Source organism: Piliocolobus tephrosceles, chromosome 4 (assembly GCF_002776525.5).
Source record: "Piliocolobus tephrosceles isolate RC106 chromosome 4, ASM277652v3, whole genome shotgun sequence".
Lineage (NCBI taxonomy): Eukaryota > Metazoa > Chordata > Mammalia > Primates > Cercopithecidae > Piliocolobus > Piliocolobus tephrosceles.
In genome coordinates this window covers 119,328,403-119,346,691 of record NC_045437.1, presented here as the reverse complement: position 1 = coordinate 119,346,691, position 18,289 = coordinate 119,328,403, and the positions used below count along the sequence as shown (strand labels likewise).

The 18,289-nt window shown below is 35.3% G+C and overlaps 1 protein-coding gene across 1 annotated transcript in view; it reads left to right on the top strand.

The window, feature by feature from the left end:
- The window catches only part of RANBP17 (RAN binding protein 17), a 428,276-nt gene that overhangs the window by 297,766 nt on the left and 112,221 nt on the right, over positions 1–18,289 (top strand). The window contains exons 15-18 of the mRNA XM_023218928.3: positions 2,728–2,801; positions 3,822–3,902; positions 15,847–15,910; positions 16,002–16,110. Of these exons, the coding sequence (XP_023074696.1) occupies positions 2,728–2,801; positions 3,822–3,902; positions 15,847–15,910; positions 16,002–16,110 (328 nt within the window). The remainder of the gene's footprint in view (positions 1–2,727; positions 2,802–3,821; positions 3,903–15,846; positions 15,911–16,001; positions 16,111–18,289) is intronic.

Below are 18,289 nucleotides of genomic sequence, written 5' to 3'. Positions count from 1 at the left end.
TTTACAAAAGTCCACTGTAGTTATGTTATCAAAAACAAGAAAATTAACCAGTAAAGATATAAATACAATAAGAAGAAAATAAGTGATGTGAGATAATGCCATGACCACATGCTTTCCAAAACCAGTATGTCATGGAATTTATTATTAATTTCATTTATCTATAAAAATGATCCTGTATACCATCAAAGAATTTGTGCTTTGAGTTGTAGTTTAAACATACTCATTCATACTTTCATCTTTGTTAAACAAATGTGCCTTTTAAATTCCAGTCAGAGTTAAGGGCACACAGTCTCTGGCCCTGGAACTGAGCAAGTGGGCAAAGCAGGGCACACAGTAGGGTGTCTGATCCCTACTGTTAGTTGATTTTATAAAACTGGGCTTATTTTAAGGATTGCTTTTGACAAGGGTGCCACTAAAATAAAATTAAAGACAATTGCTATAATCAGTTACTAAATATTCAAGCTGTTCTCTCTAGCTACTTTTCTTTTTCTGTTGTAATTTATGATTCTATGTATTTTGTCCATAGAATCCAATATATGCTTAATGGGAAAAGTCATTTTTCTTTCTTTGTGTAATATTCACATTATAAAATAGTCCTAGTAGATCCGTGTCTTTTGCCGCTGCACATTAAAAACACATCGTATTCACTTGACAAATATTGCCTTAGGTGCGATATTAGGGACACAAAGAGTAAGGCATAGTGTCACCCCTCAAGAAGCACTCAGTGTAATGAGGGAAATTGACATTCAAACAGTATAGTGTGAAAAGTGCCATGATAGAGGAGTGGACTGGATGTTGTGGGAACATAAAGGAGAGTTCAAATCACTGTGCCGAGGAAGGCTTCAGAGGAGAGACTTTTGAATGAGTATGAGGGGAAAAAGAGGAAGAAGGCTGACTGAGGCAAAATGACCAGCACATGAACGTATAAAAATCTGAAATTGCATGAGATGCCTCAGTGATCCATCAGCATTTTATTGTGGCTTGAGGTTGAGGGAAATGTGGAAGATGAGGTAGGTTGAGGCCAAGTTGTCAAATGCTTTGTGTGCCATCAATCATGTGGATACCAGGTTTTCCAAGGGACCCAATAGGTATACTTCTATATATGAGAGAGGTTTTTGCATCGTGGTGAGCTTAGGGAAACTTTCCATTCTACATATCATTCTTCATTTGAGCCCTCTTTGTGCCTAAAGGTTTGTGATTATTGAGGATTGTTGGTAACTAACTTCTCTAGATTCTCTCTCCTTAGCTCCCTCTTTCCCCCACACATCTTACAAGCAACAATGGTCACTTCAATCTAGTGAGAGATGAAGGCCTACTCTCATGGGCAAAGCCACAGACATATATTCATTGAAATGCTTTTCTGTAGGGCTTAGAAGTTAGTAGGTAAGGCAGCAGGAATTTGAATCTCAATCTCTCTCTCTCTCTTTCTCTTTCTCTCTCTCTCTGTCTTCCCCAGCTTCTCCTCCCCACCATTCAGCCCCTCCTTCCTTCTGTCACCCTTTACACCTAACCCCTCCTTCTCTCTCTCTTTTTCTCTCCCTCTGATTGACTCCATCAGCCTGAGGAGAAACCTTCCAGACACAGGACTCAGGTTGAAAGTCTGGAACACAACCTGCTGGTTCAAATGGTGTTTAAAATACAGAAAAGAAATTTCTACAATGGCAGCTTTCCTCCCCTTTGTGACCCTATAGCTCTGGGTGATTTGTGTTGCCCCTGTGATTTTTATCTTACCTTCATGACCTATGGCGGTGTATCAAACTGGTTTTCAGATATAAAAAAAAAACAAAAGACAGAGGGAGTAGAAGCTATGTTGCTGTACATAAGAAATAGGCAGATTAGGAGAAAGTGAGAGAACACAGTCATAGAGGATCAAATCACAAAAGAGAAATCCCATACAGCTGGTGTCTGGCAGGGATAACCTGGAATCACACCAGAGCATCAGGGAGTATGGAGGTGTCAACCCACCTCTCAGCTTTGCCAGGCTAGTAAGGAGTATAAGTGACATTTTCCCACTTGAAGTGGGATATGTGTTTATAAGCTCAATGTGGCTTGGATTGAGACTGAAATGTTGCACCCCAAACTCTGCAACCAACACTCCCTCATTGGAAGCTTAGTGGATTCCCAGGCCCTGATGTTTTCAACAGAGAATCCCTGAGCTTGGGATTTCAGTGTCAGCATGAAAAGTAAGACCTACCTGTATATTTGGGGAAGCTTAATTAGGTAATATTTGAGGAGAATTTCTCTTAAGTTCTTTAACTTCCTTTGATTTTTTAAAATCCTTATTTTTATAACTGCCTTAAATAATCCTGAAATGGTTAATATTTTACTGAAATCTAGAATAGGTGGAAAATTTTTAAGTGTTGGAGCCTTTTGTTGAAGTACTCTACTTTCCAGCCCTTTGCATACTTACTCCCGTCTTCAAGAAAGGGGTGGTCTACCACTTTAAGGGAAAAAAAAAGTATGGGGTGTGGTGGGAGCAAAATGGATATATGGGTGTGTTTGTGTGTAAGCATTTATATATTTCAAAATAGGAGTGGTCTGGAGGAAAAAGTTAGCAAATTTTAAAATTATAAGATTCTTTTTAAAAAATTCATTTGCTCCCCCACCCACTCCCTACTTCAATGTGGATACAACAGTGCATTAAATCTTATGTTTGTTCAATTTGAATAGTCTTTTGAAAATATATGTTAATAATAAAGCTTTTAACAATGAAGTGTTTTAATGCAGGTATATGCTCGTATGTCAGAAGTCTTAGGAATAACAGATGACAACCACGTTCTAGAAACATTCGTGACAAAAATGTGAGTTCTTGTTTTGGTCTTTGATTTTTCTTTTGTTGTTGTTTTAAATGTAACAGATCTTTCTACTGTATTTAAATCTTTTTATATATTAGTTTTTTAAATAAAAGACCTAAAATGATGCTTTAATTGTTAGAATATTAGCATTGTTCTTAACTGAAACTTAATTTCACATATTGAAAACTCACCATCCAAAGGATATTGTAATTTGTCAAGTTTCCATACAACTGGAGTGTGCAGCATCAGATGATGATTTTAAAAGATTTACAGACCTTGACTCTTCAGATCAATTGGGCAGCATTTTTTTTTTAATTTAAAAAGTAAAACACCTGTATATTTGATTTGAAAGACCACATGAAGAGATTATTGCAAATTGAAATCTTTGAAAGAGGTCTGATAGGGCATTCATTAGTTCTAAGAGAAACCTATGTCTGGCAGAGACATGTTCATGGAAACTGTCCTTATGTTGGACTTATAATAGTAGCAGAATAAACTAGTTTCTAGTCACAGACATAACTTTGTACCCATAGCCAAACTTGTATGCCTCCACCTGGCACCCCGCTTTATCTGTGTAACAGACAAACAACACTGTCTTGATTGCAGAGAACAAAGTTAGATAAACAGTTATGATCATAAAAAGTGAGTTTTGGAGCCACAGATTGATGGTTCATTATTTGGCAGTAACAGTGAGCCTCTATTTGGCTTTCTTTGTGACTCCTGCTTTTCCTCCCTATGTTTTGGGTACAAACTTGATGTTTTCCGGTGAAACACTTAGACAACTTTTTAATTTATAAAACTAAATATATAGAATTATACACCATTTGGAGTGCAGTATTCACTGTAGATTGCATATAATTTTGAATATGCTATAGAAAGAATAGAAAACATTTTTGAGCCTGTTTTTCACTTTCAAAATATTTGTGACTTAGGTCATCAAACTTACATAAATTTATGTGTATTCTCTGATTCTCCTTAGACAAACAAATAACTTACTTATAATTAAAGACTTTTTTTCATATTTAGTGTTACAAACCTTAAATACTGGGGAAGATGTGAGCCTGTAATTTCAAGGACTCTTCAGTTCCTAAATGACCTTTCTGTTGGATATCCTTTTCACTGTACATCTGACATTATGTAGAAACAACCTAGCAAATGCATTTAATTTACCAGGTATTTTTCTTGTTTATAATTTTTGCAATTTTTTTAAAATAAAAAGTTCTTTCATTTATTCTTATCTGTAAATGCATGTTTTTGAAAGGTTTTAATTAGCTATATACTATGAAGCATTTAGTCGGAATCACTGTTGAATTTATATGGACATATAGATTCCTAAGTAGTTATAGTTATATTTATACTCACCCAGGCTAATGAATGGTTATATAAGAAAGTATGCAACCACATATATTTTAGTTCATGCTTTTTTGTATTTGTCAGAAATTCGTGTCCTAAAAGAAAGTATGTAACTTAATTTTAAGGAGGTCAAAGTATTCTAAAAATATTACCTTAGAAAAACTACATTCCTATGAGTAAATGTATCTATAATATTCTTCAGTTGAAAAGAACATCATTTTCATTAGTTGAAAGGCACAGTAGAGTAATACAAAGAAAATGATAAGCTTTTGACCATTTCTTTGATTATTGCCCCCACCAAATCAACATCTAATCTAATCTAAAATAAGATTTCCCATTATACATTAAATGTTTAGATTTCTCTGTCTGGCAGGTTTTTAAAATTCTAAAACCAAGAATCTTCTTCCTAAATTATAGTTGACAGTATTGTCATATTTCTAAAAACTAGAGAGAATCATGTAGATTGCCTTTTCTATGTTAGCTATCAAATATATAGGACTTGTGAAAGATAAGTGTTGGATTAGTTAATCACTAAGATTAACTGATCTTTTAATATGAGGACAGATTCTGAAAATGGTGGCATTGGATAGAAACCTTTAATGCAGGTTCATTCCAGGAATATGTTTATGTTAGTTAAGTTTAAAATTGTATTCCTTGGTAAACCATAAAAGATTTCCAAAGTATTAGACACCCACTTTTGTGCTGGAATTTAATATGCAACTTTTTATTGGAAAATAATCGTCCTTGTCTGGCAAAATCCACCATGCAATATTTCTGTTAGTAGGTATAATGCAATAAAGACAGGGAGGGCTATTTATCACTACAAATTTTGAGGATTTCAGGATTCTTTTTATTATTTTAATATATTTCTTTGATATTAAATCAGAAAAATGATAAATTACACCTGTCCAGGCTGTTTTTCCTTTTTACTGGAAAGTGATGTACAACCCAATTCCAATGGTCATTTGGCTTTTTAAGATATGTATTTTTTCTTATTAAAAAAAAACTCAACCCATATTTTTTTCTAATAATAATGCTGAAATACTCTTTATTTCTAACATATGAAGTGGTTTATAAGTACTTCCTAGTATTGCAAACTCTGGCCTTTTCACAATGAATTACTTTGAGAGCATATTATCTGCAAAGAAGCCTCAGTTATTTTATAGCATATATCTGTTGTTTAGATTTACCCTATTTTTTAGGTTGAAATTGATATTTAGTATAAAATTAATTTGATTTGTATTCTTTTAATTTGCATAATGCCTAATTTATTTGTGTCTGCTATTTAAGATCTTTTTTCTATCCTATTAAACCTGTTATATATTATTTAATTCAAATAATATAGCCTTTTATTTTACATGCTGTTTATTGCTTTTGAGTACTTCTTGAAGTAAATAAAAAATCATATTTTCAGAAAACTTTACTAGATAAAAGTTTAAAAGCTATAATATTTTAAACCAGGGTATAGGAATGATTTCAACATGAGTACATTGATTTATATTTTTTAGCAATTATTTCAGGTTTGCATATTTAGAAATATATATTAGTTCAATTTGATTTCAGTGCTCAGTTATTTGAATTATAAATCATTATGTCCCTTCTAGCTGATCAGTCATGAAATATCTTTGAATTCATTTACATAATGGAATATGTGAGTGGTGTATCTGTTTTTAGTGCAGTTACTGATTACCTAATGCATGTTTTGTTTTTCCAATCGATTTCTTTATTATAATATGTTTTTCAGTCTTGATTTTAAAGCAATACATTATTTCTGTATTGGGAATAAGATGGCATTCTTCAGCAATAGAAACACTTATGCAAGATCAAAATCATCACCTATAGGCCCTTGTTAATGCAAATCTGTTTGTATGTTAATATTCAAAATATGTTTATTTAAAATATTAGAAGTAAATGAAAAGCATGTTATCTCACTTTGAGGTTTTTAATGTTCTTTGTTTATAGTACATGTCTTCAGATACTTTCTGTTTTATTTTTTCTATTTTATCTGCTTCAGATGAACCTTACTCAGTGTTAATGGTGCTCACAGCCAGTCTCTGAACTTTGGTGTTCTTTTATGTGACCACTTGTTAGAAATTGAAATCACAGCAGACCCCATTTTTAGGAAGTATTAAAAAGCCTTTGGTTGCCTTAAAGCAGTAGTCTCAGACTTTAGTGAGCATCAGAATGTGAGTGCTTTTTAGAACACAAAGTATTAGGCCCCACTCCCCAGAGTTTCTCTTTCAGGAAGTGTTAGGCCTGGGCCTGAGAATTGTAGTTTTCACAAGCCTCCGGTTAAGTTGGTGGCTCCAGGACCATATTTTGAGAACCTCTGCCTTTAGGTAGTTAGAAAATAGAGCTGCATTGTATGTCCTGAGCAGAAAAGTCTGGTACTTCTGTCACAGACACTTTTTCATAGGACTTCGTAAGACTCACTAGACTCACATTTTTAGGGATAGTCTAGTTCCTAAATAACGATGCAGGGCATAAATCCCCGGATTGTAACTGGGTCCCGGATTGTAACTGGGTGGCTGTTCCATTTTACCCCAAAATTGCTGTTTGCCAAATTTGAAACTTTTCAAATTGGTAAGATTATTATTATTTTAAAATCCAGTGACCTTTTTGACAGAAAGTTTATGTTTTCCCATCAGATTCATTACATGGGTATTTATAATAAATTTAGCAAATACATTTGAGTAACTGTTTAACATACTCTTTATATTTTCAAGACTAAAGTCCAAGAATTTCTGAGTAAATAGCTTTTTTGAACAGGCACAGAGCTGAAATGGCTCTGTACAGAGCCAGCCCTCTGTGTTCTGTGTTCACATTCAGTACTTGGGGATCTTTCCCTTCTTTGAAATGTTTCCTGGCCAGAAATTTTAGTTTCTATCTAAATGGGAAAAGGGTGAGATTGTTCAAATGATTGGAACAAGGAAGCTTCTGGGAAATCTGGAGCAAGAATAAGGGTCATACAGAGCAATCAAGTAAACTTATTTTAAATGCTGAAAACGGAGAACAGTATCACATTTTATCCAAAATTCTGTTTGTTAATCATTATTTCAAGTTTTTGTTCTTTTGAAAGATAATTGATCAGTATTTCTTCTGCAATTTATTGTTTACTCAAATTTGTAGCAGTTAACATGCTCCACTTGGGTTTCAGAAAGGAAATTTCATTCTCTATCAGGCCCTCTGTTGGTAGTTGGCCTTTATTACATAATCATCAAACATGGGAAAACTAAAAATATCTAGAGTGTGTGTGTGTGTGTGTGTGTGTGTGTGTGTATTTGTGTGTGTGTGTGTTTGTGTGTTTTGAAGTCCTTTTTGTAATATACTTTAAGTTCTGGGATACATGTGCAGAACATAGAGGTTTGTTACATAGGTATACACGTGCCACGGTAGTTTGCTGCACCTATCAACCCATCATCTACATTAGATATTTCTCCTAATGCTATCCCTCCCCTAGCCCCGCAAACCCCCAACAGGCCCCAGTGTGTGATGTTCCCCTCCCTGTGTCCATGTGTTCTCATTGTTCAGCTCCCACTTACAAGTTAGAACATGTGGTATTTGGTTTTCTGTTCCTATGTTAGTTTGCTGAGAAGGATGGTTTCCTGCTTCATCCATGTCCCTGCAAAGAACATGAACTCATCCTTTTTTATGGCTGCATAGTATTCCATGGTGTATATGTGGCACATTTTTTTTATCCAGTCTGTCATTGATGGGCATTTGTTTTGGTTCCAAGTCTTTGCTATTGTGAACAGTGCTGCAATAAACATACGTGTGCATGTGGCTTTAGAGGAGAATGATTTATCATCCTTTGGGTATATACCCAGTAATGGGATTGCTGGGTCAGATGGTATATCTGGTTCTAGATCCCTGAGGAATTGCTACAGTGGTTGAACTAATTTATGCTCCCACCAACACTGACAAAGCATTCCTATTTCTCCACATCCTCTCCAGCATCTGTTCTTTCCTGACTTTTTAAAATGATCACTGATCATCAGAGTGAACAGGCAACCTAAAGAATGGGAGAAAATTTTTTTAATCTCTCCATCTGACAAAGGGCTAATATCCAGAATCTACAAGGAGCTTAAACACATTTACAAGAAAAAAACAACCCCATCAAAAAGTGGGCGATGGATATGAACAGACACTTCTCAAAAGAAGACATTTATCTAGCCAGCAAACATAGGAAATAAAGCTCATCACCATTGGTCACTAGAGAAATGCAAATCAAAACTACAATAAGTACCAATATCTAGCTTTTTAAAATCAGACTCTATAAGAGACTTCCACATTAGTTTTTGAGTTTATCCAAACTTTTTTTTTTTTTACCTTATTGATACTGTTAACCTCAACAGTTCTCAAGATTAATGACTTCTCCATGTTATTGCAAGGCCAGCTGCATAATTTGCAGGGCCCACCTCAAAAAGAAGAATGTGAGGTTACTTGTTCAAAAAATATTAAGAATTTCAAGACCTCAACAGCAAAGCATTAAACCATGAAGAGGCTCTTCTAGGCACAGGGTCCCCTATGCAAGTGTACAGCCCACATGCCTATGGAGCTGGCTCTGGTTTTGTTTGGTATAAAGAAATAATTCCTTCCATTTGGCCTTAGACTGACTCTCTAAGATTGTCCCCTTAAGTTCCTGTACACCTGAATTTGGTGAATGTAAGTCCCATCCATATACATCATAAATCTATTTATCTACTAGTTTATTTCAGTCATTTTCATTTCTACAAGCCAAAGAATCTGTTTTCTTTCAAAGTCACTTGATGACCATGAAAATTTTATTTTTCACCACTACCTTTCCCAGCTTCATGTGTCTTTCTTTTCCTTGCTTGTTTTAAGTACAATAATTAGAACTTCATCCTTATCTAGAGTTAACATTAGTAAGACTAAAATAGTGATTTTCAAATTTAATTCCATACTCATCTTGGATCTTACTGGCCTCTTTCACAAATATTTATTAAGCATTTGCTAAGTACATGGCAAAAGGACAAATAAAACATAGACCCTGCCCTAATGGATTTTAAATTCTGACAGAATTGACACTGATTCCAAACTTCCTTTTCTATATTGCTCCAAAGAGCTTAAAGTCAGTTGTTTTATTAATATAGTTTCTTTTTCTTCTGTTTAAATTTAACTCAGATAAATTACATACTAATTTTCTGAAAATCTGCACATTAAAAATAATGTGGGTATGTGACATTGTGATATGGCTGATTTGAGGGAGCCCCTTTTATTTGAGGTCATTTAGATGTAAGCTTACAGATAAACCATTAGGTATGCGACTTTTAAACTTTACTAAGTAGTGTGCAAACCAGACATCCTCACATCTGTTTCTGACCTTCCCACCATTTGGGTATGAATCCTGAATGTGGTGTCAGGAAGGAGTAGAGAATGAGAGATGACGCAAAGGGCAAGAACGAAACAAGGGTGAAGGATGAAAGTAAAATTGTTTATGTCTGTTATAGTAACTATTTAGCAATAAACAGTAATATTTCTGCTTTTGTGAAACAATATTAAAATGCATTGCTTTATTTTACTGAATACCACCATCTCCAGATGGTTTGTGAGAATGTTAAATAAAACTAGTTTCAGCTTACATCCCTCAGGCATACTTCTATTAGCATTTTTTATCAGAGGAAATGTTGATTTATTTCATTGTTTTCTGTCTCTATCAGCCATAGAAAAGTCATCCCATAATTTATCTCCTCTGTTTGTTTGAATACTAGAATCAGGTATAGAATCTTCCATATTCCCCTTCTGTAGCCCCCTTATGTAGACCTTCACCAAGTTCTTTAGATTTTTGTTTCACAAAATTACGTACCTTGAGTATTGTTTTGATCTGATCATTTCTCTTCCCAAAAGCCCACAATCTCTTCCACTTGCTTCTTAGGTCAAGCAAAATTATTGACTTAAATTTGAGCCCTTTGACGGTACTTGACTTACTGAGTTCCCATAGCTAATTTCCTGATCCTCCATTTGACCACAATCTGTACTTTATACTTGGGCCAAGGAAATTTATTGTACCTACCCCTTGACACCCTTAATTATCTTTCACTGAATCACCACATTTGCCGCTCTCCCTCATTTGACACTTTGTAGCTCAATTAGGCTTATTCAGTTTTTCAGTCTTGGCTAAAGACTTAGTAAAGCCATCATGAAATAGCTTAATCCTTAGTCCTTTAATACTCACTAAATATTAATTTCCTTCATTTTCTTTCAAGTCGTGGTTTATTTTTCTTAATATTTGTGAACACCTTGTTTTCAATCTATATATCTGGGTATGAATGTTATATTAATATAGTTTAGTATTTGCTGGTCTTGTCTCCTATTAGATTGTAAATTGTTAGAGATTAAGACTTTTTTCTCTTCCTTTATAGTTTCAAAACTTCATACCGTGGGCATTTAGAACTTATTGTTACCCCTTCTGTTCTCTGATTATACCTTAACTTCAGTTCCTTGTAAAGGATTATTAGTATCCCTTAAGATACTTCATCTTGGTTATACCTATTTGGATTTTTTAATGTGTGTGTTTTTTTTTTTATTATACTTTAAGTTCTGGGATACATGTACAGAATGTGGAAGTTTGTTACATAGGTATGCACGTGCCGTGGTGGTTTGCTGCACCCATCAACCCATCATCTACATTAGGTATTTCTCCTAATGCTATCCCTCCGCTAGCCCCCGACCCCCTGACTGGCCCTGGTGTGTGATGTTCCCCTCCCTGTGTCCATGTCATTGTTCAGCTCCCACTTATGAGTGAGAACATGTGGTGTTTGGTTTTCTGTTCCTGTGTTAGTTTGCTGAGAAGGATGGTTTCCTGCTTCATCCATGTCCCTGCAAAGAACATGAACTCATCCTTTTTTATGGCTGCATAGTATTCCATGGTGTATATGTGGCACATTTTTTTTATCCAGTCTGTCATTGATGGGCATTTGTTTTGGTTCCAAGTCTTTGCTATTGTGAACAGTGCTGCAATAAACATACGTGTGCATGTGGCTTTAGAGGAGAATGATTTATCATCCTTTGGGTATATACCCAGTAATGGGATTGCTGGGTCAAATGGTATTTCTGGTTCTAGAATCTTGAGGAATTGCCACACTGTCTTCCACAGTGATTGAACTAATTTACACTCCCGCCAACAGTGTAAAGGCATTCCTATTTCTCCATATCCTCTCCAGCATCTGTTGTTTCCTGACTTTTTAGTGATCACCATTCTAACTGGCCTGAGATAGTATCTCATTGTGGTTTTGATTTGCATTTCTCTAATGACCAGTGATGATGAGCTTTTTATCATATGGTTGTTGGTCGCATAAATGTCTTCTTTTGAGAAGTGTCTGTTCATATCCTTTGCCCACATTTTAATGGGGTTGTTTTTTTCTTGTAAACTTGTTTAAGTTCCTTGTAGATTCTGGATATTAGCCCTTTGTCAGATGGATAGATTGCAAAAATTTTCTCCCATTCTTTAGGTTGCCTGTTCACTCTGATGATAGTTTCTTTTGCTGTGCAGAAGTTCTTTAGTTTGATTAGATCCCATTTGTCAATTTTGGCTTTTGTGGCCAATTATTTTGGTGTTTTGCACATGAAGTCCTTACCCATGCCTGTGTCCTGAATGGTATTGTCTAGTTTTTCTTCTAGGGTTTTTATGATTTTAGGTCTTACGTTTAAGTCTTCAGTCCATCTTGTGAATAAATATTGATGTTATTACCCAACTTATCAGAAATGGCCAGATATCATATGAGGATAACCAATTAGTATAGTTTTTGGCCTATATAATCTCCCTTAGTACTTTTATAATGGGTAGTTCTTCCTTCTGTTCTTTTCTTTATATTTGCTTAAAAGGAATTGTGTCTGTTTCTGTGTCTGTGTGCGTGTCTGTGTGTGTATATGTGTGTGTCTGTGTGTGTGTCTAGTAGGGTTCATGAGCAAAATTCTACTTTTGAAATAACTAAACTTACATTTCAGTTACTATGCTTTGTACATATAACCTAAGTACGGCAATTTCTGACATGTAATATTGTCATCTGTGAACTTTCTTCTTTCATCAGGATCTAACTTTGTCTGCAAAAACTATCTATGAACATGTATGACTTTTAAATATTTGCCCAGATTCAGTATGATTACCCACTCTTTTGTACTTAGTGAATATGATGTATCTAGTACACTACTGTAATTCTAAATCAAATTTTTTCATGTCTTTACACTTCTGTAAATAGGATATATCTTATAATTGATGGTATTTTTAAGTACTTTTTCTTAGTAGTACATATTATATTGATTTTTTTGTTTTACAATCAGTGGTGTTTTAGATTTGATGAAATGTGGTAAATAGTCAGAAAAGGCCTGATACTGTGAATTGAAGTCATACTTGGTGATACTGTATCGAGCAGCTACTGAATTGTGTAGTACTCCTGTAACCTAAGAAAGCAGTTCATTCTTAATTTAGTTATCCTCCTTTTCAAAGGATACAGATTTTCAGAATTTTCAGCCATCTTATAAGATTATTTTCTTGTTTTTCTTTATGTGTTATCCTAGCTATCAGTAAGACCATCTTCGCCCTCTTCAGTGTTGTCATAACTGTATGGCTAGAGACAGGGATTTTCTGAGAATTTGGTTTAATGGGTTACTGCCAGTCAGACTATAGAGTTTGCTCAATCCTGGATGGGATGCTGGCTCATTAATGAATTGGTCCCTCCTAAAATAAAATGTTTCCCTGTCCCTTCTGGGACTTGATTCCGATTTCAATTGTATTTCAAGGAGCAAATGATCTCTGGAGGAGAAGTACTCTCTTTAAAATCAAATGGATCTGACATACCCTAGTGAAAAGACCCTATGCTTTAGAGCCAGACAGATCTGGATTTGAATCGTGACTCTTCTGTCAACATGTTCTGTACGTGATGTTTCCTATATTAATTTTACTCACTCTCAAGACTTCTAGTACTGTTGCTACTGTTACTGTTACCACCATTACCAGGTTTACTGCTAAGAGGTGTTTTAAATAGACCTCTGAAATCTAATTTAGTGTTGCCATAATTTATCTAATGCTCCACCCAGCCAAAATGGCACAACTCAGATGAACCCTAGTCTCTTAGAGAAGAATAAGATCAGAGTGTAAAGATCATAAAGATGACGTGTTCATTTGCCTTTTTTAACATTACAGACCCACTTAAGAGCCATAACTAGCTTTGAATTGAATTTCTATAAGAGAACATAAATATTCAGGTGAACTCTCATTTTTTTCTTTATTGAAAAATGTAAAAATTCATTCTTAATCATTTTTTTCTTTGGAATGTAATTAAAAGGCAGTGAGGCTGGCCTTGGTACAAAGTGCACAGATGCTGTTCTGCAGAAAATGTGTCTTTGACAGATGAGATTCTTCCTGTGAATGTTCTGTTTATTGCTTCCATAAATATTCTATTGTCAAAACATGACTTGCTGTTTATTAACAGCACTGACAGGAAGATTCCTATTAATGGCAGCATTCTTATTACCCATAGACCCTGTCACTTTTAACTTTGCAATTTTAAGAGAATTCTATTTGGTAATTACTTAAGATATTTCTAAGTTTATTGATCCTACCTCTGTTTAACTGAGTGAAGTTTGAGTGGCAGGTCTTCAGCCCAGTGACTGACACTGGGAATAATCATTGAATCTGCATCTTTGGAGGCAAGGAAAAACTTGCTACCTGTCAGCCTTGCTCTTGTTGCCCTGCAGCCTGCCAAAAAACCCAGTGCATTGTGGCCAGGCACAGTGGATCACTTGAGGTAAGGAGTTCGAGACCAGCATGACCAACATAGTGAAACCCTATCTCTACTAAAAATACAAAAAATTAGCTAGGTGTGGTGACCCATGATTGTAGTCCTGGCTACTCGGGAGGCTGAGGCAGGAGAATCACTTGAACCCGGGGGAGTGGAGGTTGCAATGAGCTGAGATCACGCCACTGCACTCCAGCCTGGGGACAGAGCGAGAGTCTGTCTCAAAAAAAGAAAAACACAGTGCATTGAGCACCTGCTGAGAGCAGTGCAAGAGGGAAAATGCATGGATATCGTCCCTGCCCTTAGAAAGTTTACTGTCTAATACAGATACATGCTAAAATGTAGATACATATTTTAAATAATCAGGTATATGGCTAAGCCAAACATACATGCTTCATATGCAACTGGAATAGTTGCTTTGGAATCAGAGGGACTTGAATATAAATCATACCAATTGTTTATCTTTTGAAAAATTATTTAATTTTTTTTAGTTTATTTCCTTACCTGAAAAATAGAAAATGCTGTCTATCTCATGGAATTGTGAAAATTAGCCTTGCAAGTTGCACACGTTTTGTGAATTCTCTGCATCTTTCTTTTTCCGTGATTGATAACTGGCAAAGACATTTGCATTATGTGATCCTCAGAACAATCCTGTAAGGTAGCTTGGGCAGAGGTTTCATCCTCATTTGTTGGAGAGAGAAACTAAGGCTGAGACAGGCTAAGTTTATTACTTGGATTCATTGAATGGTATAGTCAAGCCCAGGTCTCCTGACTCGTGTTTCAATGTGTTTTCCACTCTTTGATACCCATGCCAGAGCGACTAAAATTTAGAATTACACTTTTCAGTGCCCCTGTGCAGAGGCAGTAGACTGAGTCATATATTTAGAGATGATGTGAAGGAAAAAGAAAACCAGTGTTTTCCTTGTAATATGAATGGAGCCATGTAAGATTATTATAGCCTTCAAGAAAGGCATGAGTGGGTCTTAGGGAATGGCCGAGAGATGCTCTAGCTGTGGTAGAAACACATGACTATGGTAGAGTAAGAGAAGAGGGTATTTGCATACTGAGTAGATGTGTTTAGAATCCACATCATACCTGAAATTATTTAGGCCTATTTAGGCCTTGTATTCATGTTTCCGATTTCTTAACTTCATACTCCTCCTTCTAAGTTGAACTGTTCAGGTGATAATGTGGTACAGCAGAAAGAACATGGACTTTGGAACCAAACTACAGTTCAAATCTCAGCACTGTCAATCCATGGCTGTCTAATCTTGGGCAAGCAACTTAATTTCTCTTAGCTCCTGTTTCATTATTTATGGACTAAAAATAATAATCAATACTTAATAGTATAATCGTGAAGATTAGGTGAATTAACATATGGAAAATGCCTTTTACATGCTAGGCATTTGAGAAATATTAGTTCCTTTAAGCTGTCCTTCTATAGTTGATGACATGCAGTCTGCTATATCCACCTAATTATATTCTGATCTTAGATTTCTACTAAGAGAGCTCACTGTTTCTTAGAATTGAGTAATTTTCTCTTTTTTGATAGCCTATTATGGGTCTTTTATAATTATTTCATTATGAAATAACATTAAGCAAGTAGAAGTTCACAAGTTACACCCAAAATATAAAAAGGGGTCAGTTTTAATTTTCCACTATCAAGACTTTAATAGTAAAGGAGTTCTTGTCTTAATTATAAAATTCATTCTTTCTTTCCATAACTAGAATATATATAAGATAGAAAAGTAATTGCATTGGTTAATAATAGATTATCATTCTTAACAAAAGGAAAGACATTTCTATAGGAATGCTCTTTAGAAATTATATTTATTTTTTTATAAGTAGAAATTGATGCCACTACAGTTCACTGTTACTTTGTGATTTATTACATACTGATATGACAAATATATTTCCTTAGATTCCTTAACTTCTATTACCTATATCCTTTTAAAAAAACTTGTGAAGATAGATGCTGTGAAATTCATGCTAAAAAACCACACGGTAAGTCTTATTTCTTTAATTAATGAATAGAATTTTACAAATAGTTGAGGTAAAGCGTTAGTAACTTGGATTACTCTTTTGCTTTCATTAGAGTGAACACTTCCCTTTCCTTGGCATCAGTGACAGTTACAGTCTCAGTGACTTCAGGTGTCGAACAACCTTCTACACAGCGCTCACTCGCCTTCTGATGGTAGATCTAGGTAAGGTTAAGAATTTAAACTCAATAAGGGATCAGCCACATGCTTGTGTGAATAAAGAAGTGGAATACTAGTGGGTACAACATTTAACTTATTAGAATTAGCCATTTCGGACAGTTTTCTACAACCTTCTAAGATTTGAATGTTCACTTGTTAGCATTAGAGCCAAAAGACAAATCTTTGTACTTAAGGTGGCATTTTTCACTTCACGTAACACTTGCACTGATTTTTTATCTGACAACTTACTTTCTGCCTGTCCTTTGACACTTTGATTTTACTGCTATGAATCTAGGAATAATCTTAAACAGAGAAAAACTTTACACACAAGTTTTTCTTGCTTGTGTGTATAGAAGATTTTCATCATAGTGATGTCTAAACTAGAGAAAAAGTGGAAATGATGTGACTGTCCAACAGTAGGGAATTGTAAAATTATGGCGTGCCCACTTACTTATGGAATGATTGGCACTCAATAAAAATGAATATTTAAAGACAAGGCAATACATGAAATTGTATATTATAACATTAAGTGAAAAGGCAAAGTGTTACACTGATGCAAATGGTATGACCATGTATGTTGGAGATGGGGGGACAATACTTCAGAAAAGGCTTAAATGGAATTCTTCAAAAATGGTTAGTACATTCATTGTGAAAAACCGTGTAGAGGGTCCTCAGAAAATTCAAAATAAAATGACTATACAATCCAGCAATCCTACTACTGGGTGTATATATATCCAAAGGAAATGAAATGAGTATATCAAACAGCTGCATTACCGTATGTTTATTGCATATTCACAATAGCCAGGATATATGGAATCGACCTAAGTGTCCATCCACAGATGAATGGATAAAGAAAATGTGGTGTATATACACAATGGAATACTATTCAGCCATAAAAAAGAAAAAAAGTCTGCCATTTGCCACAGTATGGATGAACCTGGAGGATACTACATTAAGAGAAATAAACCAGGCACAGAGGATAAATACTATATGATACCACTCATATGTGAAATCTGAAAAAGTTGATCTCATAGAACTACAAAGTAGAATGGTGGTTACTAAGAGCTGAGGACTTTGGGTTGATGCTGGTCAGAAGATACAAAGTTTCAGGTAGATAGAAAGAATAAGTTAAAGAGATCTGTTGTACATAGATGGTGAGTATAGGTAATAACAACATATTGTATTCTTGAAAAATACTAAGAGAGTGGATGTTAAAGGTTCTCACCACAAAAATGATAACTATAGAGGTAATCCATTTGTCAATTAGTTAGATTTAGTTACTCTACATCATACATATGTACCTCAGATATATTGCAGATTTAGTTCCAGACCATCATGATAAACTGATACAATAAAGCAAGTCACACAGTTTTTGTTTTCCAGTGTATATAAAAGTTAAACTTACTGTACTCTAGTCTATTAAGTGTGTAATACCATGATGTAGATACAATGTACATATCTTAATTTAAAATACTGTATTGCAGCCTGGTGCGATGGTGGCTCACACCTGTAATCCTAGCACTTTGGGAGGCCGAGGCGGGTGGATCACCTGAGGTCAGGAATTCGAGACCAGCCTGACTAACGTGGTGAAACCCTGTCTCTACTAAAAATACAAAATTAGCCAGGCATGGTGGTGAATGTTTTGTAATCCCAGCTACTTCGGAGGCTGAGGCAGGAGAATTGCTTGAACCCAGGAGACGGAGGTTGCAGTGAGCCGAGATCACGCCACTGCACTCCAGCCTGGGCAACAAGAGCAGAACTCCATCTCAAAAAGCAATAAAACTAAATTAAATACTTTATTGCTAAAAAATTCTAGCAACCATCTGAGCTTTCAATGTGTTGTAATCTTTTTCCTGGTGGAAGGTCTGGTCTCGATCAGGGTAGTTGCCCTGCTGACTGATCAGGGTAGTTGCCAAAGTTTGAGGTGGCTGTGGCAATTTCTTAAAATAAGACAACAATGAAATCTGCTGCATCAGTTGACTTCCTTTCACAAAAGATTTCTCTGTAGCATACGATGCTGTTTGATACAATTTGACCCACAGGAGAACTTCTTTAAAAACTGGAGTCAGTCCTCTCAAACTCTGCTGCCGCTTTATCAACTACGGTTATGTAATATTCTAAATCTTTTGTTGTTTCAAAAATGTTCACAGCATCTTTACCACAAGTAGATTCCATTTGAAGACAC